The sequence below is a fragment of the Lepidothrix coronata genome, unplaced genomic scaffold (assembly GCF_001604755.1).
Source record: "Lepidothrix coronata isolate B3197 unplaced genomic scaffold, Lepidothrix_coronata-1.0 Scaffold22, whole genome shotgun sequence".
Classification (NCBI taxonomy): domain Eukaryota; kingdom Metazoa; phylum Chordata; class Aves; order Passeriformes; family Pipridae; genus Lepidothrix; species Lepidothrix coronata.
This window is the reverse complement of record NW_016690202.1, coordinates 5,706,444-5,732,734: the sequence shown is the minus strand read 5'-3', so window position 1 is coordinate 5,732,734 and position 26,291 is coordinate 5,706,444. Positions and strand designations below refer to the sequence as shown.

General features: G+C 37.4%; 1 protein-coding gene across 5 annotated transcripts in view; it reads left to right on the top strand.

Annotated features, from left to right (window-relative positions):
* The window catches only part of RFX3 (regulatory factor X3), a 105,520-nt gene extending 88,467 nt beyond the window's left edge, over window positions 1-17,053 (top strand). For 4 of the 5 annotated variants that reach the window (XM_017808272.1, XM_017808268.1, XM_017808270.1 and 1 more), the window contains 6 exons: window positions 3,845-3,942; window positions 4,229-4,378; window positions 5,849-6,057; window positions 7,026-7,179; window positions 9,220-9,262; window positions 10,192-17,053. In XM_017808272.1, the coding sequence (XP_017663761.1) occupies window positions 3,845-3,942; window positions 4,229-4,378; window positions 5,849-6,057; window positions 7,026-7,179; window positions 9,220-9,262; window positions 10,192-10,430 (893 nt within the window). In that variant the 3' untranslated portion in view covers window positions 10,431-17,053. Of the gene's footprint in view, window positions 1-3,844; window positions 3,943-4,228; window positions 4,379-5,848; window positions 6,058-7,025; window positions 7,189-9,219; window positions 9,263-10,191 lie in introns of those variants that run through there. The other variant, XM_017808273.1, reaches the window with a different exon arrangement.
* Window positions 17,054-26,291: the final 9,238 nt, after the last annotated feature.

The window sequence follows — 26,291 nt, the reverse complement described above, 5'->3', positions numbered from 1 at the left end:
TACTGCAGCTAACAAAGCTATTTTGTCATGCTGTGAACATCTCTTCCGCTATATGGACTCCAGCAGTATAAGCACTCCATAAGACTATTTGCAGGTACTGCCTTGCAAAAAAGTTTTATTGACTCCTTTTTTGTCAGTGAAATTTAGGTTTTAGCAAATTATGTATGATGCAAAATTTTTTTAAAACTTGAAATGTATAAAATGTGAAAGTTTGCCATTTACAAAGCTAGTTTTACCTTTTTTAAAGAAAGGGTTAAGATCTTGGTAGAGAGTGACATAATTTATCTGTGCATCTGTATAGCAGAATAAAGGAAAAATGTTTTCTCAGATACATGCAATTATTGACAACCTTTACTTATATAAATTATTTTGCATTGGTTTATATTTAATGATTTACTTCTCTAATGATAACGCCAATAGGTAGGATTTTTGAGTAATATACTGTATTACAAACAATTAGGCAATGATAAAAACTGCACAAATTTAATTGCAACATGTAATAGGTAGAATTAAAACTCAGACTTGGAAAAGCACATTAATTTCTGAATAAAAAGGTGATGCAAACACGTTTTTTCATTGAACCTGCTTTTCATCTTCCTTTTCACTTGCTTGTCCTGCACAGCCTGGCAGTCTCTACAGAAGTGATTAAATGACAACTGTATGGCTTCTGGTGTCTTCCTGCTTTGTTTCATAAAATGCAATGGGCATTGCCAGTAGAGGATTTCAAGAAAATGGGACACAGTCATTTAATATCAATAACAACAGGCATCATGTCCTTTCCATGCTATTTTCTTTCTTTCTAGAATTACCAGTCATATTTGAATAATTGATACCTACTGGGTTTGACATTCCTGTTTTGGGGATGATAATCAGACTGTTTCATGCAAACACATCCCAGGACAAATATTTCCCAAGCGATTTCTGCCTCTGTTTTGTAAACAGTCCAGTAGTTTTTTGCTCAGAAGTCCACTACTGAGCTACTTTTGGAAGACAACTAATGTATTTTCTTCCTTTGTCTTTAGGACCAGCTAACTAAATGGCTTTTTCCAGTCTTCTTTCCTGTCATGATGGTCCATCCAAGTTTCTTCTTCACTGTTATATGTTTAAAATATTAATTTTTTAACTCCTTCCTTAGAGTAAAAGCATCTCCAGTCATTACAAGAGAAAGAAAAGATGGCTTAAGGTTGACTATGACAGTAATGGAGCTGGGTGAAGTAGATAAATTCATCATCCTCTGTGGGAAAATAGCAGTTGATAGAAAAGTTTGGACTGTGTAGAGGAGCCGGGACTGTAAATGCTTTGTTAAAGACATGGCTTTTTTTCCCTGAATAGATGGAAAGATAGCAGCAGCAACTGCTCAAAATAGGGAAAAATATTAATTTGGAAAGGGCTTGAAGAAAGCATATGATTTTTTCAAGTTTGGGGTTTTTTAATCTGGATTTTCAGTGTTTTTTCTTTTAGATACTGTGCTACTCAGCTGTGTAATACATATTACTGGAATAGAAAAGAAAGACCATTGAGGAATAAAATGGTTTTATTTTTAATCTCTATGTTAAATTTGTCAGCTGAAATATTTAACACCCACAGAATGAATGAAGAATTGCTGTATATAAAACAGCAAAATTCCTTTTCCTAAGAAAAGTGAAATGCTCTCCATTTGGGTCAGGAATAAAGACCATAATTATCTAATGTCTTTGGCAAGGTAGACCAGAGGTATTATGTTTTAGAATGGAATTTTTGCATCTTCACAAGTGGCAGAATGGACATTAACGCATTTGCTTGTGAGCTAGTTTCTATGATAGGTCAAGAATTTATGCAAAATGTACTTCCACACCATATTACACAATTCCAGACAGACAAAAATTTAAAGTACTGGAAAGACTGTAAAGCCTAGTTTTGTACATGTCAGGGTTTTTGGTTCACAAGTCAAGCTTTTTAGGTGCTTATGCAAATCAAACTTCCGGTAACTGCCATTGCCACATCATTTAGTGTGTGTCTGGTTACATTTAACAATTTACTTTGCACCAAACTCCTCATGCAAAGATTCTTTGAAACAGAGTTTTCTTGGTTTTCTAGGATAGCCAGATGAACTTAGAAGAAAGACTCAAGGACATAGGTAGTTTGGGTTTTGGAAATGGCAAGATGTGTACTTAAGGATAGAGTATGAGAAAAATTCTGTATTTAATACATCTCCAGAGCTCATTAGAAATTTGTGATTGTTCTATACAATACTGATGCCTGATTATCTATTTGAGCCATTTTATTTCTTCAGAACTTAGAAATCCTTTCATTTGTTCATTTTTCTTCCTAGTTAAAGGCCTTTCTTAAGGCCTGAGCTGCTTTTTCATATTTATTTTTAAAGGACATCAGCATCAGTGATGCAAATGATTTTGTAATATATATTCTCAGGTGAAAAAGAGTAATAAGCTCATTAGAAGTGAAAAAGCAGAAATATTTTTCTTAACTAAGCACAATTTATACAGTAGTTACATTATTACTTCCACTTTGCATTTTCTTGTCTTGTAGGTAAGAAAATGTGAGTGAATACATAGTCAATTAGTAAGTGCACAGAAATAATTTACAAAGCAGCACAAGTGAGCTAGGTGATTGACAGGCTTGAGGAAAAAAGCTTGTTCTTCATGTGTAAACCTCAAAGAAGAAAAAAACCTAATGCCGTAAGAGGGCTCAGCTAATACAGATACTTTGTAAGATCAAATTGTGGTCAGCTAAGCATCCAAATGTGTGGTGAGTTATGTAAGTTACCAGTATGGATTCTGTGCTTATCACTGCAAATTTGAAGACCTGTGAAAAAGAGATGACAAAGAATACAGATTTTATTTTAGTAAATTTACTTTTCTGTTAAAGCTTTATTTAAAAAGGTATTATTAAAAAAGGCTTTATTATAAAAGGTATTATTTCCTTTGGTTTTTTCCTCTTCACTTCTGTAGTTGCATTCATTGTCTACCAGTCTTCAGAAACCTGTGGTTTTTCTTTTTGTCTCCTGTTTTTTTGCAACAGTTTGAGTGGATGCTATTTTGTCAATGTGCAGGTGTTAGGTGTGGGAAAGCAAGGTTTCTATGACTAAGACAATGTGATTTTCTTTTTTCCAGGCACGGCTCCTTGGGACAATACTTTCTGTCCTTCTCCTCTGAAAAAATTAAAACTTCTGTTTTTAGTAGTGCAGATTGCTGTAGGGGCTTCTTCGATTCCTCTCTAAATCTCTGTCAGCCTCGCAGCATTTCTATGGGTGCTATAGAAAAGAAACAAAAATGCATACAAATTCCATAGTCATTTGAATAATCTCACTTTCTGTCAGTGAAACGCTCTCCTATATCTTGCTTATTGACGATACCATTAAGCATTGCATGTTGGAATTTCTTCTTTAAAACTGAAATAAGCAGCACTATGACATGGCTTAACGTTACTTTGGACTTTCTTGAGGAAACTGCAGAATTCCAATATCTGGATTTTTCCCCAGAGTTTTGCTTTTTAAAAGAGGTGCTTAGATGAAATGGAAAGCTGGAAGTTACTAATGGAAATTTCCATCACATCTGCTGCAGTTAACTGTTGTTCTTCTACAGGAGTGCCCAAAGCAGTACTGCTGATCACAAACTTCTTAAAAGATTGTTGGTGAAGAAGTTAGAACTGTTTATTAAACTAAAATTAAAATCATTATTGCATAATCTTTATCTCAGTGAGGCATTTTGAACCTGAACTAGATTTGTCTTTTAATAAGTAAGAACAGTGGACCTGAAAGTTGAATACGGGAGTTCTGAGGATGCAAAACATTCCAAGACAGGTGCACTGCTTTCTTTTCATTCTGTTTTTATTCTCTAATGCACAGGTGCCTTGACCCAAGCCATTCGCAATTTTGCAAAAAGCCTTGAAGGTTGGCTTTCAAATGCCATGAACAATATTCCACAGAGGATGATACAAACCAAGGTAGACAAAACAGTTGCAATATGATCTTGCAATGGCAAACCAAGTGGGCAGTAGCATCTTAACTTAAAGGCAGTAGAATTTTAACTTTAATGCTAAGCATTCATGTTTAGCATCAAGCATCAAATAATGGGAGAGGAAATAACATTATTTGATTTGCTACATGGACATAATTCAAATATGAGGACTAATTAATAAAAACTATTAAATTGAAAGTAAAGATTCAATCTGTAGAATTAATCTACAGATACAGAGTATGGTATTTAAAAACAAATAAATTTCTTCATAGGTTGCCGCTGTAAGTGCCTTTGCCCAGACTCTGCGAAGATATACATCTCTTAATCACCTGGCTCAAGCAGCTCGCGCTGTGCTTCAAAATACTTCTCAAATCAACCAGATGCTCAATGATCTTAACCGTGTTGATTTTGCCAATGTTCAGGTAAAATGTAATTTTAAATAACAGGGGTTTTTTTTAAGTGTTATTTCCTCTGTGATTTTGGACTTCATTGTTAGCTGTCATTCTATCAAGAAAGTAAAGTGGAAACATTTTGCTCATTCATATATGTAGTGATTCAGTCCAAGTGTGATGCCTTACACTTTAGGAAAGTAAGAGCTCAAAACCATTTTCTGTTTTCATTTACTGTCTTGAAACACACATATTCTTCCAACTTCTATGCAAATGTAAAGCAAATACATTCTTAGAATGGGTACCATGAATGATGTCATAATAATAGCAAAACTTACATTTTAGGATTAGATCTCAGTAGCATATCTTCTGAATGTCTCTTAAAGCTATTACATGTACAACATTTTCAGTAGAGACTGCCTCTATTATTTAAAAACCCATACCATTAGTATATTTTATCTAAGTGCCTATGCTTAAAATGACAAGATTTCCTGAATAATGGATTAGATTAGTACAGATGCGAATCTGTAGAACAGAAGTTTATATTTTTACTAAGCTTGATTTCTCTACATGTTTCTACTCCTCTGAAAAAAAATACTTTCATCCTTTTAGCCAGCAAAGTGAAAGGTTTGATATTCCTGCTAGCGCTCTGTTTCTCTCTTTTCTTTGTAAAGGAGTGTTTTGGTACTTGTTAGTAGTCTTAACAGAAGTCAGTCAAGAGTTCTTGACCAAAGACAAAATATATTAAATATAGATGGTCATGGATGCAGAGCCTGTGAATGAGGTGTTAACTTGGCTCATGATAGCTAGAGCTTATGGAGATGACTTGCAGTTAGTGAGCCCTCATTTTTGTCTCAGTTTACGAACTGATCAGCTAACTTTACTTAAACTTGGTAACACCGGCTAAATTGCTGATTATTGGATGCTAGTGTGTTTCTCCATTTGTGTGCAGTTTATGTTGTACTTCAAGTAACTCGTGATCTATTACTGCCGAAAGTCAGCAAACAGAACAAGCTTTGTTTTCATATGAAGTTACTTTTAAATACAGAATTTGTCTTTAGGCTTAGCTTCTTCAGAACTAAAGGAACCTTGCACTTGATTTCTCGCTACTTCTTTTATTACTTTAGCCCCCCCCCATTTGACTCTTCTTCCTGCCTGAAGTACCAGAAAAGAATGACAAATCAAGAATATTTCAGTAGAAAAATGAGGAAAGTAGAAGCCTTTTTTTGCAAATGAATATGGAAAACTACGACAAACTTGTGTTGCTTCCTTGTTTTTTCTAATTTCTGTATTTGATGTCTGCTCTTACATGCTACGCTTTTCCTACTCATTTGCTTCCAACAAAGTTACAACAGACATAAAAATAAAAGCTGCTTCTTAGTTTGTCTAGTAAGTGGATTTTGTCCTTTTCACCCATTGAATAGCTTAATCTTTGAGATATAATTACATTCTGTGCTTTGGCTTATGTATTGTCAATTCAAGATTTGCCATGTGCTGTAACAGGAGCAGGCTTCCTGGGTGTGCCAGTGTGATGACAACATGGTTCAGAGACTAGAAACAGATTTCAAGATGACTCTTCAACAGCAGAGCACTCTGGAGCAGTGGGCTGCCTGGCTTGATAATGTAATGATGCAAGCGTTGAAACCATATGAAGGAAGACCCAGCTTTCCTAAAGCCGCACGGCAATTTCTGTTAAAATGGTCTTTCTACAGGTAGTATTTAATAGACTTCTAAAACATTCTGACTGTTTTATTATTTGCCTAATTGTGCACTGCAGTAAGGTTGACAAATGTAATATTAAACAGTGGCTTAGTACATTGTGAAAAACATGGGGGTTTTTTTAGAGTATTGTTGTTAACCTTGAACTCAAGGCTGTTTGCAAATGAGCAGGGACTTAAGTGACCCTTGTTTATTTTTTTAAAGGCCATCTGCAAAGGAGTGCAGGTGGAATTTTGTCCAGAGTTAGAAATATAATATGAAATTTTTGATTGAATAACTATGCAATTATTAAGCCACTGGGTTTTGTATTATTTATTAAAACATTGTGGCATCTATGTTTATTAAGTAAGGAAGACAAAACCTGCTTTTAATGTATGAAAAGAACATTAAGAGAAGCATTCCATGTTAGCTGCTTATTGAAACAGTTATCAGAGTAAACCTTGTTCTTTGAACATGACTGTAGCAACTGCTTGCTGAGCATATCTGAATTTGTCCATATAATATTAGGATGCAAGTCTATTTCTTGTAGTTTTAAGTTTCAAAGTAATTGCAGCAATTAAAACCTTTATCCTGGGAAGGTGGACACAACAGACATTAGTTAAGCAATAGTTTGGTTTTAAAATCAAATATTTTTTTTACCATTTTAGCTGTTTATGTTTTTGACAAAGTTTCTTTCAAGTTAAGTTTTACACTTGCTCAAGTATTGGTAGTTATGCATAGAAAACAAACCAGTCTGGTTATTTCCTCTGTAGTTTGATATCCAACAGTACCTTCAGAGAAAGAGAAAAACAAATGATTGAGTTTCCTGGTCATCTCTTTCCAAAGATACCATAAACGAGACATTTGTGGATAATGTTACTTTTGAGAATATTGGTTTCTAGGTGAAATGTGTACATGGATAAATGTTAAAATGGCTGTGACATATAATACATAAATATATATATTTTTTATTTTTGAATAGCTCAATGGTGATTCGAGATTTAACCTTGCGCAGTGCTGCTAGCTTTGGCTCTTTTCATCTGATCCGCTTGCTTTACGATGAATACATGTTTTACTTAGTAGAACATCGTGTTGCTCAGGCAACAGGAGAGACACCTATTGCAGTTATGGGAGAGGTAAGATAATATGTAAGAGACTAGACTGATAGATTTAGTGATGAATTTAGGAAAGTGTCTTTGCAAATTTTTAAACATTTTTGTGGACTGGTAGGATGTTCTGCAGTTTAACAATAGACTGGGTTACAAATATGTACAGTAGTTTCGAACTTGTTTCACCGGTTCATTGACAGAGTACTAAAACCATATTGAATTGTAAAAACCAATTCTTTCTAAATGAACTTGCTGCACACAGATTCATGTGCACAGTTTGAAAAATGTTGATCAACATACAACCTTTTTCCAGTTTTTGAGAACTGAATATTTTATGTGGAAATAAAAAAGAGCAGAGTAATAGGAAAATGTTACTTCTGTGAATCTGTTTAAATGCATTTGCACATGTTTTGAATTCCCACACAAAACGTATTGACTTAAGAAGGATGGTTTACGTGCAGAATTTTGTCTCGTACAGTACTGTTCACATACACGTAATAAAACCAGCACAAACATACATAGGGGTTTGCAACACATCTGATTTTCATACATGTGTTTCAAAGATTACTGGTTTAAAAAACAGAACTAGAGTCTCAATTCATAACAATTTTTTTTACTCACCTATGGCATCTGCAAGGCAAAGTTTATTTTATCCCTCTTCTTTCCAGTAGTCCATCTAACCTTTTATTTTGAGTGGGCTAGTGAGGAATGCATGAATTGTTACCAAAGAGTTATGTATCCAAAGTACTGGAAAATGGATATATTTAAAAATATGGTCGTTAATAGGATGGATTTGTTACATTTTTACACTTGGGAGTCACTATCCTATTCTATGTTACCGATAAATTGCAAGTCATTTTGCTCGTTGATTTGGCATCAGTTATCATTCTTCCCTCAGGATATATTGATAGCTTCATTAAATACTAAAAATAGACTATATACTTTCAAGAGAAATTGGAAAATGTCTCAGCTTATTTGTCAAATGATTTTATATCATGTGTCACGTTTCAGAAAAACTAAATAACATTTCTGCTTAGTGACCACCATCAGTATACATGCTCCTACATTTTTTGCCTACTTTTACTTTGCAGTAAGTACTACTCAAGTATACAGTTACTACATTCTTGTTGCCTTAACAGACTTGCATGTGTTAGACATAAATGTAGAATAAAGTCTTCTAAAAAGTTTATGATACTGAAGATGAAAATACAGTAAGGAAGTAAGTATTGCAGAACTTTTAGAGGTGAGGAGCAAAATAGAAGTAATGCATTAAATGCATTACTGTGTATTTCTGTGTATTCAGTGGCTGTGTGGCTGAAATAAAAGAGGAAGACTACAGTCCCAACAAACACTGTAAGACAGTATAGTGTTGCAGCTGAGAAAAGCACTCATATTTCTCCCTTCCTCTTCTCCCACCTTTGGACACAAGTATTGGCAAAATTCTTCTGAAAAAGAGTGGTGTCATCATTTCTGCTTAGAAATGTGTTTATCTAAATAGTGTGCTCCTTTCATTTGAGATTCATTGGCGGCATTTTGCTAGGCTCCTAGCTTATGAGCAACTTGTTTTAAGAGGTCTGGATTTTGATGTAAATCAGTTGTCAGGTTATAAACCCTTTCTCAGCAGTGCCTTTCATCTGCCTTACAGGTAGATTAGCAACTGTGACAAACCTTCATTTTTGTTCCAGCATAATAAAATTATCTCTGGAAAATTTTAAAAAAAGGTTTTGTTAAAATATTGGCAGTTCAGAATGTATATCCATCATAATTTATGGCTTTATAAGGCACAGAAGTAGCTCACTTCAAGCAACAAAGGCCCTTATGAAGCAATCTTTTAAAATGTTTGTACTTCTCTTGTTTTAATTTTTGAGGGTTTACTTAGTGATAATTGTCTTAATAAGCGCCAGACTGAGATGGAATGGGAAAAGAATTGCTCTGCTATGGATGTGGTTGCAGTTAAGATCATGTGTTTGAATGCTAGCGTGACCAGTGGAGCACAGTGGAGTATAGATATTCTAAGTTCACATTTGCTTAAGACTGTGTCCAGTTTTTTTATTGTTTATTTCACAGTTTGGTGATTTAAATGCTGTATCCCCTGGAAATATGGATAAAGGTAAGCATTTTAATATCTCCAGTGTATAATTATTTGTAGAGGTAATGTGAGCAAAAGAAGTCCTTATGTTTTAAAAACACAGTAAACCCAAATTTAGAGCTGTATCATCCTCTAAAGTGTGTGTGTATGTTATATAGATATGTTATTATATGGATATGATAGCTATCTATGTAATATGTCACATGTAACGATGACTAGAATATTGTAGGTTTCTTTTAAAATAAGAACCTTATTTTTAAAATGTTCATTATTGTCACAAAAAAAATCAATTCTTGTTCAGAATTTTTTTATATCTGGTAGGACAGAGGAGAGTAACAGCTGTGGGAAGAAAGACAAGAGTATACTTTTGTATATTTAACTGTAGTGAATGTTTTACTACGCAAAGAAGGCAGAATTGTATCCAAGTATTTAAAAAGCAGTGAGTTCCTTATAACCTCTTCATGCCATATTTTGACATACATTCTTATGCTTATTCTTGAGTGATTTGGGGTGACTTAACCTCAGAACACTCAACTAATGAGTGTAAGAATGTATGTCAAAATTAGGGATCAAGTCACCACAAATCTTCTTGCCTCAGTTTCCCTATCTGTAACTAAGAGTAACAACTCTTTTGTTTATCCTGTCTTAGAAATGAGACATTTTGCAATATGAACTTAACACTTTGTTAGAGCTTTTCTTTGAGGTCGCAGTTGTTTTTTTCACATACTATGTCAATAATGTGTAACTCACGTGATCAAAGCTGAGTCCATTTACCTATTTGAGATAATAGTTGACTTTTTCCATTAAAATTTAAAATTTTCAATTTCTGCTATATCACAGATTGGTAGTCTTCCTTGTATTTTTGTATTTCAACTATTATTTGCAAAATAAAGAGTCTTGTATTAGAATTTTTCCCTTTGTGCTATTTACATAGTGGTTTGTTTGTGCAGATGAGGGCAGTGAAGTTGAAAGTGAAATAGATGAAGAGCTGGATGAAAGTGGAGAGCCACAAGCCAAGAGAGAGAAAACTGAGCTAAACCAGGCATTCCAGGTGGGCTGCATGCAGCCAGTGCTCGAGAGTGGAGTACAGCAGAACCTCCTGAACCCAATTCATAATGAGCACATTGTTGCAACTACCCAGACTATCAGGCAATGCAGTGCTACTGGAAATACATATACTGCAGTCTAATGTGAAACCTCCCTCGCCTCCAACACACGCCCCATTGCGTTAGTCCTTTAGGTTTAATATGAAAAAACTAAAAAAAAAAAAAAAAAAACTAAAAAAAAAAAGAAAAAGAAAAAAAAAGATAAGTCTGAAGGTTGACTGTTGTCAAATTTAGCTGTTCTGATCATTATTTTGTTGGAGTTAAATGGAATGGGTGTACGTATTTTGCCAGATCTGTTTAAAAAAAAAAATTTTTTTGTAAACAGATTCATTTTACATTGGCCACTCAGTAGCGAGGGTTTTCTTGTTATCAAATGCAAGATTTTTGCAAAGTTTAATGTTAATGTTTTGTCCTCTTATAATAATTTAATTTTTTCATAGTTTTTAAAAAATATTTTAATGTTAATTATTAGTTATGATGCTGATTTCATATAGATAGGTTTTTAATTAGATGCACTTCTGTGAAATATCAAAGGAACTATTTTCTTTGATTTACACTGGAGGCATACTTATTTGACAGCAGATGTATCAAATTTGTTATAAAAGGTGCTTTTCATCGTACTACGAGAAGACACTATTTTGATAAAATTGTGAGTATTCAGGGGGATTTTTTTGTAATAATGCTGGAGGGTTGAGAAGATCTCGTTTCTTTCTGTGAGAAAGAAGCGTGTTTAAATGACAGAAATGTAAAGAATGTGGTAATCTGTATGGCATAAACGTACCTAATTATCTGACCATGATGTAAACAATGCAAGCTTCTTTTAAAATCAACAGTTCCAGATATTATTTGCATACCAGTTCCTCTCTTTTGAAGACTACTGATTCTATATGTGAGGCCACTGAACTGATGCTTTTGGCTGTTCAGTGACACTGTAGTTGTTAGAAACTGAAGCTAAAAAAGAAGTGACTTGATTATTATTAATTTTAAGTGTATGTGCTACTTATACTGAACTGGACATACAGGAAAACATTCCATTTGGATGACTTTCTTCTATTCCAGGTCTTTTCCTACTAGTGGTTCAATCTGCTGCTCTTAAAAAAGATGATTTATAGAATGCAAGGAATGTAGCAACCTGCATCATTTTCCTTTCAAAAACATTTCCTTGTTGTTAAAGTGGATTTAAATTTTTACAAAAATTAGACAAGGCAGTGTAACTGGCACACCTCACTTGTACTTATTCCCAATTGTGTAGAATTTGAATAGGTGGCTAGATGGACCATTGCCATTTAAGAATGTACATCAGGGATCATTGTACCTCGGCTATTACATGGTGCCTTAAACAGAACTGAAGCTAAGACTTAGTACTTTCTGTTATTCTTAACTCTTAAATTAATTCAACAAGGTGTGCCTGTCATTTTCAAATTCCCTAAGAAGTAAGGACAGGTTACATAGCCTTCAAAAGAATAAAAGGATTTTTTTATTATTATTATTAAATGATTTTAATATCCCTCTTAGAATGACAATAAACCTATTTTTTCTTGTTTCTAGCTGGATTTCACTTTAATACAAATAAAATTTGCTTGGGAATTTGGAAAGCAAAACTAGCTTTAATACCAACTTCAAATGTCAAAATAGATTGACCATAGTCCCAAGCATGATTATATATTTTCTAAATCCTTGCCTACTTTTAATTTTAAAAACTAAAAAGAAATAAATGAGCAGGTGCATAATGCAGTGCATGTTTTCAATTTCTATATTTTGTGGGGTATCAGCCAGATATTACATTTTAATGGTTAAACAATAACAGTTTATAGACCATATTAATTGATATTAAAGAACTCAAGTTTTTCTTCATAAACATTTCATTAAGCAGACACATGAATTTGCTACACTAAATAGTGGAATTAAATAAGAAAAAAAGCCAAAAAGTAAAGGAGAACACAAAAATATCAACTTTACAGAAAAGACTGTGTAAGAAAAATAGGATTCTTTTATTCTGGTTAACTACTGTGTCTGACAATGACTTTAAAATCATATATACCAAATAGGAGAAGAGCATGTAAAATGGAACAGTGTATTTATAGCAAACAAGTTTGTTGCTAGAGTTTACATGTGCTCCAAATACAGCTGCACATAAGTGGAAATGTCCTAACATTATTGGTGCACAAAAATAAATTTTAATTCCTTTGCAGAATTGTGAACCCATACAGCTCATTCCGTGTAGGCATAATTCCTACTAATGTCAGTAGATGGCTTTTGCCTCAGTAAAAAGTAAACGTGAGGTTTATATTCATTATTTCTAAACTCATAAATGCACTGAATCTCATTATAGATTTTATTGCCACATATATCACTCAGTGTGTCCTGATTTTTCCTTAGAAATCAGCACATCTGTACCCTTCACCAAAAATGCTAAAACTAAGCTGTGATAAATATTTACTCCCCTTCATTGTGCATTATAAGATGTTTACAAGTAAAATAAAGCGAAATAATTCAACACTTTTTTTCATTTTTCAGCTTTTTATTTTAATACTATAGTACATGTTTAAATTTTTGTGTTGGTTTGTGTTTTCTTATTATTAACCTTTTTTGGTTTAATGTTGAATATGTTGTTGCTGAGGAAAGAGTACGATTGTAAAAGGTAAATACAGATTGCTAAATATGATGGGACTTGAGTATCTTCATTATTTAGCTCTCCACTCCATTCAGTTGTTCACTGTCACAAAGTGAAAAACAAAACTGAACAAAAATCTAAATAAAAAAAAGGGAATGTATTTCATAGCTTCTAAAACCAATGTGTTATCAAAACAAATTGGAACTATCCCAGGTTTGGAAAACTGACTGGAGTCTGTATTCTTATGCTTAAATTCTAAAGGATTTTACCTGATTTTTTTAGAGCAACTGTCTTACTGTAAACTGCATTGTATACTTACAGATTTGGGGGTTTCCTCTTTTATTTTTACTGAAAATTTAATCAAACAGATAAAACATTTTGCACACTCTTGCTATTTAATAGTTTGGTTTTAGTACTCACTGAACTACAGAGATACCAATACCTCAGTCTGTCTTCTGTAATGTGTAGTGTGTGGTTGCACTGCCACACCAGCTCTGGAGTCCATTGTCAGTGCTATGGAGAGGTGTAGCATGTGTCCACAGGGTAGACATTATGAGAGCTGACATGATTTATGTGTTTTATCTGCTCTTGAAATGGAATCCAGAATAATTATTTTAGAGGCATTTCCCCCATTAGCACAAACAGCACAGTGAACAGTGTGGGGGAAGAGGTCTTGTTGAACTACCTTTTCAAAAGTAGGGCCCAATTTTCAAAAGTTTGACATATATTAAAATTTGTTGGTACATTTCCATCTTTCCCATGGTAAACTAGTTTTAAAGCTTCTCTTTTTTTCAGTTTTTTTTCTCTTGTACTGTAGCGTGCTCTAAGCACCTTCATTTTAAAAAAGTTCCATAAAAATTTGGAAAATAGATGTTAAATTATTTGCCTATAAAATGATGATTTACAGCATTAATGCCTTTAGGTCAAAAAAAAGAAAAGAGATAATGTTCTGTCATTCAGAAAGGCATAGGTCTTGTACAAATTTAATTTAAAGCAAGGTATTTTTAAATAGCTGAAACACTTATTTTTTTCACCTTGTTTTCATAGGAGAAATTATCTGATATCATTGTCATTCCCAGCAATTGATATCTGCACTATTTAGGAAGTTTTATGTTAGAGATGCACTGCAGTCCAGTTTAATTCAGAACGTTTTTACAAAAAAAACCCAACTACTGAGAGCCATAAACATGCTAACAAAAAAAAATATTTATTAGTAATAGAAATATATAACAATAATTTAAGAGTTTAAAATATTAATTTGAGAAAGCAGTGTGAATTTCTGAAAATTGGGCCCTTGTCACACTAACAGGACATGGTCTTTGCGTATGGTTTAAAACAAATCAATACATGGAATTCTAGTATCTCTGCTAATTGGTTTGGTGATTTAACAGAGACAATAAAAACTGGAATAGAAGCATAAACACACAGTGCTTAGTTCTAGTATTAGAAAATTAATTTGATAAAATGCCTTGCATTAACCCTTTGAGCATTGTAAGTAACATGATGGGAACAAAGATTTTTAGATAATTTAATTAGTCCATTGAACATATACTTTGAAATAGCTGATAGTGTTGTAAACTTTTTTTAATTATGTGTAAGTAAATACTTGCATACTATATGGGGATGTTTTTTATTACTAGGAGGCTGAATAGATGTAGGCAAAATATTCACTGCCATTGATGTGTACTGTCTAATAGAAAACAGTACTTCAGCTCCCTGGTTTTCATAGTTGCATATATTTATAAAGAAAATCAAACATATGATTCTACAAATAAGAAGTTGTCTACTTTAAGATGCCTTTAGAAGATAAAGGTTTAGAAAATATATTCAGCTATTTTGAAAATCTCCTGAGGTAGGTTAGTATTGGAATACTCTGGTACTGTAAAAGAGAATCTTTAGGATTAAAAGAAGGCTTAGTAATAATAAATTTTGCAGAATAAATGTGTTTGCATTGAAATTCTTGGCAGTGTTTTTGAGAAACAGGAACAAAAAGTGCACAATTATATTGATATTCCTTTTAAAACTCAGTCACTGCAATAATGACTAGCTAAAAGATTAAGGTATTTTATTAAATTTCACATACAAGGGGTTTGGATGGCCCTTACTGAATGTCAGAATTTTAAGAGCAACCTAGAAATTGCACGAGCAAATATTTTAGAAAGCTCCCATGTTCTTACAATTACTGCTTATAAGAACAAGGGAACAAGCATAGCAGCAAGTAAAGATTCTTTTAACTTAGAGATACTGATGCCACCTTACTAAGTGAGAGTACATTTTCTACTGGTTTCTTGCAATATCAGTCAGTCAGCAAACACTAAAGCAGCTGTACTTATTTAAGTCTAGCTGAGGGCAAAGAGAAAGGGTGTCATTTCAAATTATTCAAGGGAATTACGTCAGTAGTATAGTGCGAGTTGTAAACATTTTTTGTCAGTTAATGCAAATTAATGCATAATGAAATAACAAATGCAATACTCAAAGGGTTTTAATTTAACAACTTTTTTAATTCATAATTTACTGTAAATGCTTCTGAGTTTGCATGCCTTGATCATTGCTGCTAGTGATTTTATGTGCCAGTAGACCTGAGTTTAATTTACCAGTTTAACTAAGAAATAGTAAAAGCCACTTACAAAGTGACTGCCTAGTGTTTCTTTGAAGTAAAATATGCCTTAGTTTGAAAATTATCATTTTAACTTGTTTTATTCTGATTTTTTTTTCCTTTTCCTGTCGAAAAAATAAATTGGCATTTTGGAATTGGAAGCCCTGAGTAGTTAAATATTTGGTAAGAATTGTTCTTGGAGATTTCTCATTAAGGCTGAAATTCACTGTAGAAAACAAGGCCCAGAACAAGCCTATGGGCATCAAATGAGCCTCACTTAACACTAATTCAGGAAAATGTTCTTTGTCTGTTCTTAAGCACTTCCTTGATTATGGTGCAAACATCTTACAGGAGTTTTAATTCTGGATTAATTTTACTCTGAAATAATAAATGTCTTTGTAAGAGGAATTTAGAGTTCAGAGGAACAACATTGCGTAGATTGGTATTTACCAGGAACTCAGTTCAATTTTTTTTTGACTTACTGATACCAGCGAAATCTTTTTACACAACGAATACTTAATGGGTTCCCCAATTAAAGTTTCCTTCCATACAATATTAAAGTGATTGCCTTGTATTTAAACATTAAATATCCATCTTAGAGTAATGCAGTTAAGCAATTTAAAATATGTTAGGAAAATACCACTTTGTACCAAAGCAAGTTGCCCATCTCCACTCATTCCCACTGAAAATTTGGATTTACAGTTAATAACCAATGAGGCTGTTAAAGAAACTTTGAGTGCCTTTCAAAAACTTGGAAAATTGTGCCTGGGGTGGTAAACTTTAATTAGGTTAATTCTAGAGCTACCAATCAGTAATTTTATCATCACTCAGGGCTTTCTTACCTTCAAGGAAACTTCCTTTGTTGCATTTATTTTATACTGTATTTTTTTTAAGTGCCATCATTTAAATTTCACTTAGTAAGTGGCAGATTACATTATCCAATCCCACAGCACAGAAACATCATAACACTAGGACATATTCAAACTCTTATTTTCCAGTTGACTGAATATATTATGTAAATGAGGTAAGCAACTTTTTGTAGATTGTATGTGTGAGATAATGTAATGTTCTTTTCCAGTTTTTGGGCTACAGTTGAATATACTTTTTAATTATTTAAAGAAGACATCTTTACAGAATAACGTGATGGTTTTTTTGTATAATGTATTTGATTTTGTAAATACGTATTTCCTGATGTGATTTTTGTGACAAATGCTAAATCTTTTAGTATATAATGTCCTCTCAAAACTGGCAGGAGCTAAATAATAGTTTATGGGCAATTTGTATTGTGTACTGTACAATAACTGGGGACCTTTTATAATTATAAAAATATATATTAACTTTTAGTGTGTTGTTTAAAAAAATGACTGGAACATACTAAAGACAGTAGGATTTTTCTGAATATTTCAGACTTGAACTCAGGCTAGCTTTCTTGTGTTTTTCAAAACAAAATTGTGTCTTGTCTTTTAAAATCAATAAATTTGTTTTCTTGTTACAAACATATCTGAATTGCTTCAGTTTTTATATAGCCAGATATTTTGGATTGTTGTACTACTGATTTTGAGAGAAAAATTATTTCAACTTACACCTTCTAAATAAGATCACTTTTTTTTTTCCTCAGCAACAGAACTAAGTAACAAATGTGTCTCAGGTGGCAAAAGAAACAAGTTAAGAATTGTTGAGATTGGAAGGGACCTCAGGAGATCATCTAGTCCAGCCCTCCTTCCAAGACAGGGTCACCTAAGAAATGTCAGTTCAATTAAGTAGCTTTCACATCCCCAGTAAATAGAGACTGTAATATTCTTATTAATTTCAATATTAACAGTAATTTCCCATTACAGATTTAGCTAGTTAGCAGTGAGGGGCACGCAGACTTTGGTCTCTGGGAATTAGTGGTGTCAGTTTGTTACCGGCGGGACCTACTTCTGCAATTTTTGCTCTAAATATTCTGCAATTTTTGCACTACATATTCTGCAATATGTTAATGTGTTAGATGTTTTGACAGTTTCACAAAACATAGATGAAGGCCTAATCTTACTGGGTCATGTATCTTACAGGGCTCTTGATGCAGGTACTGTTTTATATAAAGAAATGCAGAATTTTAATCGGGGAGGACCCACTAAGTAATAGATGCTAGAACATCAAAATTACTATTGGATACCAAGCTTAAAACAGGTATTTCACATGAAAGTATGGTAAAAGTAGAAAAATTGCATCCTAAAGCTCACTTTTCTCAGGAAGTTCAGCTGCAAGTTATGGTCCAGTTATTGCCTATTCTTTAATTTCAAATAAAGACCAAAAGCTTAGTAGAGTACAATACTGGTCCCTGCAATGCATCCTACCAGAGAAGACTACAACTTCAGTAGTGACCAGTCACAGCTATAGAATCATAGAATCATCAAGGCTGGAAGAAACCTTTAAGGTCGTTCAATCCAACCATCCACCCAGCACTAACACTGAAACCCCTGAACCACTAAACCATCACCTAAGTGCCAGATCCAGACACCTCTTAAACACCACCAGGGATGGTGATTCCACCACCTTCCTAGGCAACCTATTCCAATGCCTGACCACCCTAATGGTGAAAAAATGTTTCTAATATCTAATCTGAACCTCCCCTGTTAGCTTAAGGCCATTTCCTGTTGTCCTCTCACTGCAGGCACGGTAGAAGTGACTGGCCCCCACCTCACTACAACCTCCTTTCACGTACTTGTAGAGAGCAATGAGGCCCCCACTGAGCCTCCTCAAGACTAAACAAACCCAGCTGCCTCAGCTGTTTCTCATAAGACATGTTATCTAAACCTTTCACAAGCTTTGTTGCCCTTCCCTGGTCACGCTGCAGCACCTCAATGCCTTTTTTAAAGTGAAGGGCCCAAAACTGAATGCAATACTTGAGGTGCAGCCTCACCAATGCTGCATACAGGGGAATGATCACTGCCCTAGTTCTGATGGTCACACTATTACTGATACAGGCCAGGATGCCATTGGCCTTCTTGGCCACCTGGGCACTGCTGGCTCATGTTCAGCTGCTTTTGACCAGCACTCCCAAGTCCCTTTCTGATGAACAGCTCTCAAGGCACTCCTCCCTCAGCCTGTAGCGCTGCCTGGGGTTGCCATGACCAAGTGCAGGATGGGGCACTTGGCCTTGTTGAACCTCATACCATTGGCTTCAGCCCATTGATCAAGTCTGTCCAAATCCCTCTGCAGAGCCTTCCTACCCTCCAGCAGATCAACACTGCCACCCAACTTGGTGTCATCTGCAAATTTACTGAGAGTGCACTCAATTCCCACATCCAGATCATGAATAAAGATGTCAAACAGAACCCAAGACACAGGCCCAATAGTGAGCCCTGGAGAACACCACTGGTGACCAGCCACCAACTGGATTTAGTTCCATTCACCACCCTTCTCTAGGCCCAGCCATACAGCCAGTTTTTTACCATCCAAGCTGTGAGCAGTGAAATTTTCTAGGAGGATGCTGTGGGAAACAGTATCAAAGGTTTTACTGCAGTCCAGGTAGAAATTTCCACAGCCTTCCACTCATCTACTAAGTGGGTCACTTTTTTATAGAAGGAGATCAGGTTGGTCAAGCAGGACCTTCCTTTCATAAATCCGTATTGGATGGGCTTGATCCCCTGGTTGTCCTGCATGCTGTGTAATGTGGGTTATGGATTTGTTCCATAACCTTGCCTGGAACTGAGGTAAGGCTGACAGGCTTCTAGTTCACTGGATCATTCTTTCAACCCTTCTTGTAAATGGGCATCACATTTGCTAATTGCAGTCATCTGGAACTTCTCTGGTTAACCAGGATTGCTGGTAGGTGATTGAGTGTGGTTTGGCAAGTTCTTTTGCCAGCTCCGTCATTAGTCTGGGCTGGATCCCCCCAGGGGCCATGGACCTGTGAGTGTCTAATTGGCATAGCAGGTCACTAACTGTCTCCTGGATTATTGGGGCTTTGCTCATCTTCCCATCACCAATTTCCAGCTCTGGGAATTTCTCAAGCTGAGTACCCTGAGGACAAGTGGTATTGATATTGAAGACCAAGGCAAAGAAAGCATTAAGTACCTCAGCCTTTTCCTCATCCCCTGTCACTACACTGCCCTCTGCATTCAACAGATGATGGAGACACTCCTTGACTCTCCTTTTGCTGCCAGTGTATTTATACAAACTTACTAGCAGTAGCCAAATCAAGGTCTAGTTTGGCTTTGGCCCCCCTATTTTTCTCCCTGCATGATCTTGCAACATTCTTGTAGTCCTCCCAAGTTACCTGGCCCTCCTTCCAGAGACAATAGATTCTCTTTTTTGCCCTAAATTCCAGCCTGAGTTCTCTGTTTAATTAGGCCAGTCTTTTTCCGCGATGACTTGTCTTTCTACACGTGGGGGCAGCCTGCTCCTGAAAATTTAACCATTCCTTCTTAAAGAACATTGAGCCTTCCTAGACTCCTTTGCCCTTCACGACTGACTCCCAAGGGACTTTGTCAATCAATGTCCTAAACAGCCAAAGTCTGCCCACTGGAAGTGGGTGCTGGTGTCTCTCCTTACTTCACCCAGTATTGAAAACTAACCTTTTGTGGTCACTCTGCCCAAGACGGCCACTGACCACCACATCACCCACTAGTCCTTCTTTGTTCACTGTCGTGGTTTAACCCCAGCCAGCCACCAACCCCCACGGAGCCACTCACTCTTCCACCAGAAGGATCAGGAAGAGAATCAGAAGGATAAAAGCCAGAACACTCATGGGTTGAGATAAAGACAGTTTCATAGGGAAAGTAAAAGCTGCACACACAAGCAAAGCAATGCAAGGAATCCATTCACTGCTTCCCATGGGCAGGCAGGTGTTTAGTCATCTCCAGGAGAGCAGGGCACCATCACATATAATGGTGACCTGGGAACACAAACACCATCACTCCTCCCTCTTCCCCTCACTTGATATAGTAAGCATGATGCCGTATGGTCTGGAATATCCCTTTGGTCAGTTTAGGTCATCTGTCCTGGCTGTGTCTCCTCCCAACTTTCCCTGCACCCCCAACTTCCTCACCAGTGTGGGAGCAGGGAAAGCAGAACAGGCTTTGGCTTTGAGTTTGGCTTTGGCTCTGCACAAGCACTGCTCAGCAACAATAAAAACATCTCTATATTACCAACCCTGTGTTCAGCCAAAACACAGTCCACACAGCCTCTGTGAAGAAAGTTAACTCTACTGCAGCCAAAACCAGCTCATTCACAAACAGCAGATCTGGCAGGGCACCTCCTCTGGTGGGCTCTTTCACCAGTTGTCTTAGCAAGTTGAGTTCCACACACTCCTGGAACCTCCTGAACTTCTTCCTCTCTGCTGTGTTGTATTTCCAGCAAACATCTGGCAAGTTGAAGTTGCTCAGAAGTGAACGTGAGACTTCTCCCAGCTGCTTGTAGAGTGCCTCATCTATCTGTTCATAGTTGGGTGGTTTGTAACAGACCACCAACACAACATCCACCCTGCTGACCTTCCCTCTGGTCTTTGCCCATAGACACCCAACCTTATCATCTTCATCATTGTCAAATCCAATACAATCAAATCACTCCCTAATAGTGCTCTCCCATCCTATTCTATGTTTACATAATACTCCTAATTGGTTTGCTAATTGAGACTGAGTCTTCATTTTCTAGTGGATGCCTTGCTGAGACTAAATAGGTCTTCCTCTAGCATACGTGCACAGGAAAACAATCTGTGGGGGATCTCACACCAACCAACTCTGGATACAGCCAACAGCCTACGTTGCTCAGCTCTTTTCTGCTGGCAGTGTTAGCAGGAAGACCCTGCAGAATTCAACCTCTGTTGCTGTTGATATTAATTGAACAGGTTTAATTAGTTAACCAATGAGAGTTCAGGTCAGCATCCCACAGTACTAAACTCAGACCTCAAAGAATGAAATACAGCTAAAATGTAGGAGACATTTTAAAACACTGGGTACTGTAAGAAAACATGAGGGTAAGAAGGATAATAAATGACATTTACTTTTATTACTTCTGAAGGTAATTTTCTGCACGATGTTAATGATAGCAAATAAGTAAGATAAATTCCACATAGAATTATTTAAGTGTATTTAATTTTACTTACCTACTAAAGCATCGACTTCTATTATGTAAAATTGCATACAGCCTGTAGCAATCCAGTGTGCATCAGTTGTTTAATTCCATATCAAGGTCTATGCTCAAAGCCACATGAAATATAAGCCAGTTATTTTTCCACAAAGGCATCTAACCAAAGCAAGGAAGAAACCTTGATCCATTTTTGGCTCTGTTAGCAGTATGCTAGAGAGAGTTTTTATTCTTATTTGGTTCTGATGATATCTTTAAAAATTTTGCTGAATCTCATTGTACATGTACTTCCCCAATACATGAATTAAGGGAACATGTAGGACTTTTCTGTTCAAAAAACAAAACTCCTCCTTGACCAAAATGTGCTACTGCAGACAGTTTATTCTAAACATTTTATAAACAGAAATGTTCTAGTAAGAATAACTCTGTGTGTAGGCATTTTCCACAGGCAAATTGTGCACAAGGCCTGCTGCTGTTTTCATTATCCGAGTTGAGAACAGACATAGTAGGTCAGTATTTATTTAGTAAACTAGTTGTTAATAACACAGACATACTTTCAGAAATCTAGATAGAAGAGGTATAAAACAATTGCTGTCTCAAGCTCCTTCTTCTCTGCAGCTGGATATTACCTTTATCCACAATGTAGTCACACTAATAGATGGAGGCTTATCAGAGTTCTGGTTTATAGCCACCTTTGCTCGGACTGCTGCTAAAAGTGGTCTGTATTACTGTCTCCACTGCTGGAGACATTTGTTGGTTAGCAAGCCCTGTTAGCCTGCTGAAAGCACAAGAGTGCTCAGATTTTTTTATCTTCTTTCATGAAGTATTACTAGCAGAACTGTACTGACAATATTTGAGTTAAAGCACAATTTAAGAGAGCTACCAGTAGTATTAGTATTGTGAATACCCTTTAGTAGGTACTTCAGAAGAAGGGTTTGATAACCAGTCCTTTGCAGAAGCCACAATTTTAGGTTGTATCATCTTCCACCAATATTGAAAGATGTCAGAAGCAGCAGAAGAAGTTGCTATAACAACACATTGAGGTTAGGGTCACACACTGTGTCATTGCAACACAAGCATTGAATTTACTGGCCCATGTGAGTGACAAGGTGACTGTTGCTCAGAGTGGTAGCAATCACTTTATCCATTTATTTCCCTGGTCTTCAACAGTTTCTGATGCCGAAGAAAAATTTAGACTTCCCTCCTTCCTCCGGTTTCATCCAAGAAAGCCAAACAGCCAAAATCAAAAGGTGCAATAATTAACATAGCAAATGTGAAAGAGAGAAGCATGTTAAAAATGGAACAGCCCTAATCATCACCACGCAAATGATACCTTTCCCTTTCTGTGAACCTCTGGTAGATGATCCATTTTGTGTGGGAAGCATAATTCTACCTGTACACTTTACCTTCATCCACTTTCTGGCAAATCCAAATCCATGCTTCTACTACATCAGCTGCATTAGAGGTAGACGAGAAAATGTCTTGTTTTGGGATGGTTCTGCTGACAAACTTGCCAGAATATCTAACAATATCTATGCTGAATAATGTACCATAACTAAGCTTTTCTATCTTTTTCCTATTAAAGAGTATTTATTGATTTAAAATGCCTTACAGTATTAGTATTAGCAGCCCAACTGTAAAAGACTCTGAAATTCAAACCTAGTTCTATGTTACAACACTTCTCACATGCTAAGTTGGTTTTTTGTAATCACCAATTCACGTAGCTAGCTTAGTGTAGCTGGGAAATCCTCTCTTTGTACAACCATTCAGTCCTTTGAACACAGTCAGGGTGGGTGAATCTGCTTTCTTTCCAGAAAGCTAGACAGTACAGCCCAAGTCACCATTTAGGTCCAGAGAGCACTGGCATACATCCTACAAAAAAGTCTGGGAACAGAATGAGCAGAGGCCAGTTTAAACGTCACATGGTACCTTTAAACACAAGAGCACTTCTCAAATACTGATTAATTAACATTCTCAGTGTCTTTTTAACACACAGGCATACATACCAAAGTAACCGGCAGGGTTTGGTTTGGTTTTGGGGGTTTTTTAAAACTTTTACCGTGACGGGGGGAGCACGACCCAACCCCAACAACAAGCAAATAATCCAGGGAAAACTTCTGTAGCAAAATAGCGACACCCACTGCTGGATATCACAGTTACACCCTTACGCTCTTCGAAAATAAAGCGGAAGGGGAAACGCAACGGAGGGAGAAGCCAAACTCAAGGGGTTTGCGAACCTCCTCCTCCTCCTCACATCGCTGCCACCAACCTCGCCTTCCCGTCCCAACAAAGGGATGCCCTTAAGCCCGCGCACGGCCCATCCCCACCGGCCGCGGGCGCTCAGCCGGGAGAGATGGAGGGACGGAGGGAGGGTGTCACGGCGTCAGCGCCTCCCCGCCACACGAGCCCCGCTGCCTTCCCAGGGCGGAGCGACACTGACAGGGAGGACAGAGGACGCCGCAACGTTGAAGGGTGAGGATGCTCCTCGCCAGGGAGGGGCTGCCGGCAGGGCTGCAGGTCTCCAGCCCCGGCCAGAGCGCCCTGAAGCTGGAGAGGAGAGAGCAGGCCGTGACTGCGACACGCGGGTAAGCACCGCAGCTCCTCGGCTTTTCCCGCCGGGAAGCAGCTGGTCCCGGAGGGCACCGGGCACTTCTCGCTGACGGCTCGGCGGGGAAGGGGCGCCGTGTCTCGCCGGGCTGCCAGCGCCACTCGCAGCCCCGGCGCGGTGCCAGAGGCTCCCACCGCCTTCCCTCGCCTTCCCCCCGCCGGCGGCCGGGTGAACGGGCCGCGTCTGTCCCGGTGTGCGCTGTCCTGCGGCGCGGCACCACCCCGGGCAGCGCCGGGCTCGGAGCGGCAGCCGCGGCCCCCTCGGGGTCAGTCCGGCCCCTGGAGCGGGGGCTCTGCGGGGGCTTTCCTCGGGCACGCCGGGCTCCGCGGGGGGCCGTGGGAATGTGACGGCGCTGAAGCGGTGGCGAGGAGGGGACTGCAGAGGAGAGTTAGGCGGGGAGCGCGGCGCTGCCAGGCGCTGTCCCGGCAGGGCTGTCCTGAGTACGGGTGAGCCTGGCGGAAAGGCGCCGCTCCGCTGTCGGAAACTGCTCCATTGGGGAAAGTACAAGACTGGAGTGTCAGGGTCGTTTCTCATCCCCGTTCCTGAGTTTGAAACTTCAGCCAGGGGTGGTCAGAAGAGGTCTTTCCCCTTCACCTGAAAGACCAGGTATTGATTTCTTCCTGTGGAGACACACGGGAAAGACAGAATAACCAAGCGGAAAGGGAAGGAGGTAATGGAAGCCAGCCTGTAGCTGTATGAACACAACTGCGTTTGTTTTGCTCTGAGGCTGCCGGTTGGACCCCTGAGCTGGGAGGGCAGCAGAGCACGGCGGTGCCTTGGGATGCACTGTGCTGCTGGCACAGTCCAAACTGGTCCGGAAGGATAGTGCTTTTAGCCCTGAAGTAATTCTCTCTGGCTCTGCTATTTGTAGATAGGCTCTATTAAGCTGCCCAGGTGATGTCTGTGCATACCTTTACTGGCTTTCTCAAAAGCAACCATTCTTTCAGATTTCTGTCTTTACAGGGTGTTAGAATAGCTGACATTTTAAAATAAAACAAACTGCTGGAATCTAAGACTGTGAAAAAAAAACCAACTGAAATTGATGCATGTATAGAAAGTAATTAGAAATACTGTCAGTGAGGTGGGTGAATATGAGCCCAATCCCGAGTTGTTCTAGACATACAATGCTTGTTGTGGCTTTTGTTTTTCAAAATGAATCTCGGTAACTAGATCTCATTCCTGTAGGCATTATCATGACCTCTTAAAGTTTGTTGATATCATATCTTTATGAGTTTTTATCTCATGTAGAGCAGAGGTGGATAGCCACAAAGACTTTCAGATTGGAAGCTCTTCATGGAAGTGGGGGGTTTTCAGATGTTTTCAGACTTCTGAAATGTAGACTGGTGCAGCAAGAAAATATATTTGTCATGTGAAGCCTCATGATAACATCTGAGTGCTTCCACCCCTTCCTGTATTCATCTTAACGGCCTTAATAAATAAGAAAATGCAATCATCTCTGTTTTATAGAAGAAACTGAAGGATGGCACAGCTATGGCTTACTACTCATTATGACAAAAAGCTTGGTTTTAGGTTTTAGTCTAGTAGCTTCTGCCACTAGACTAGTGACTCTGATTTTGCTAGTGAAATAACAAAGAAGGGGCAGCAGGGCACATGAGAAGAAAGAACTGTTGAAAGGCTGTAAACTACAATGTAAGTAAAATTAACCTGACTTTAGCATTCCAGACATCTGTTCTGATTCTGCAGATATTTGAGGTGATAAATGACCTACACAGATAAATCCAAATGTAGCTATACCATAGTAATGTGCAGTTTTCAAGCATTTGCCTGAGTAAGCAGCAATTTACTCAAGATAGTTTGCAAATCAGGGATTTTTTATTAGACCTTAGAAAAAGTCTCAGACATTGCTTCCAGCTGATTGTAATGGACACCTCAGTGCCTTTGAAGATGTCACTGTGTGCCTGAGCAGACTGAGCATGCAGACTGCTTATTTTGTTTAAGTGAGTATTTTGTTAAAGATAAAAGACCCCTCATGTGTAAGAACTCCAGCATGACGAAATAGTGTTTTGAGACCTCTGACAATTTGTTAGGCCTGT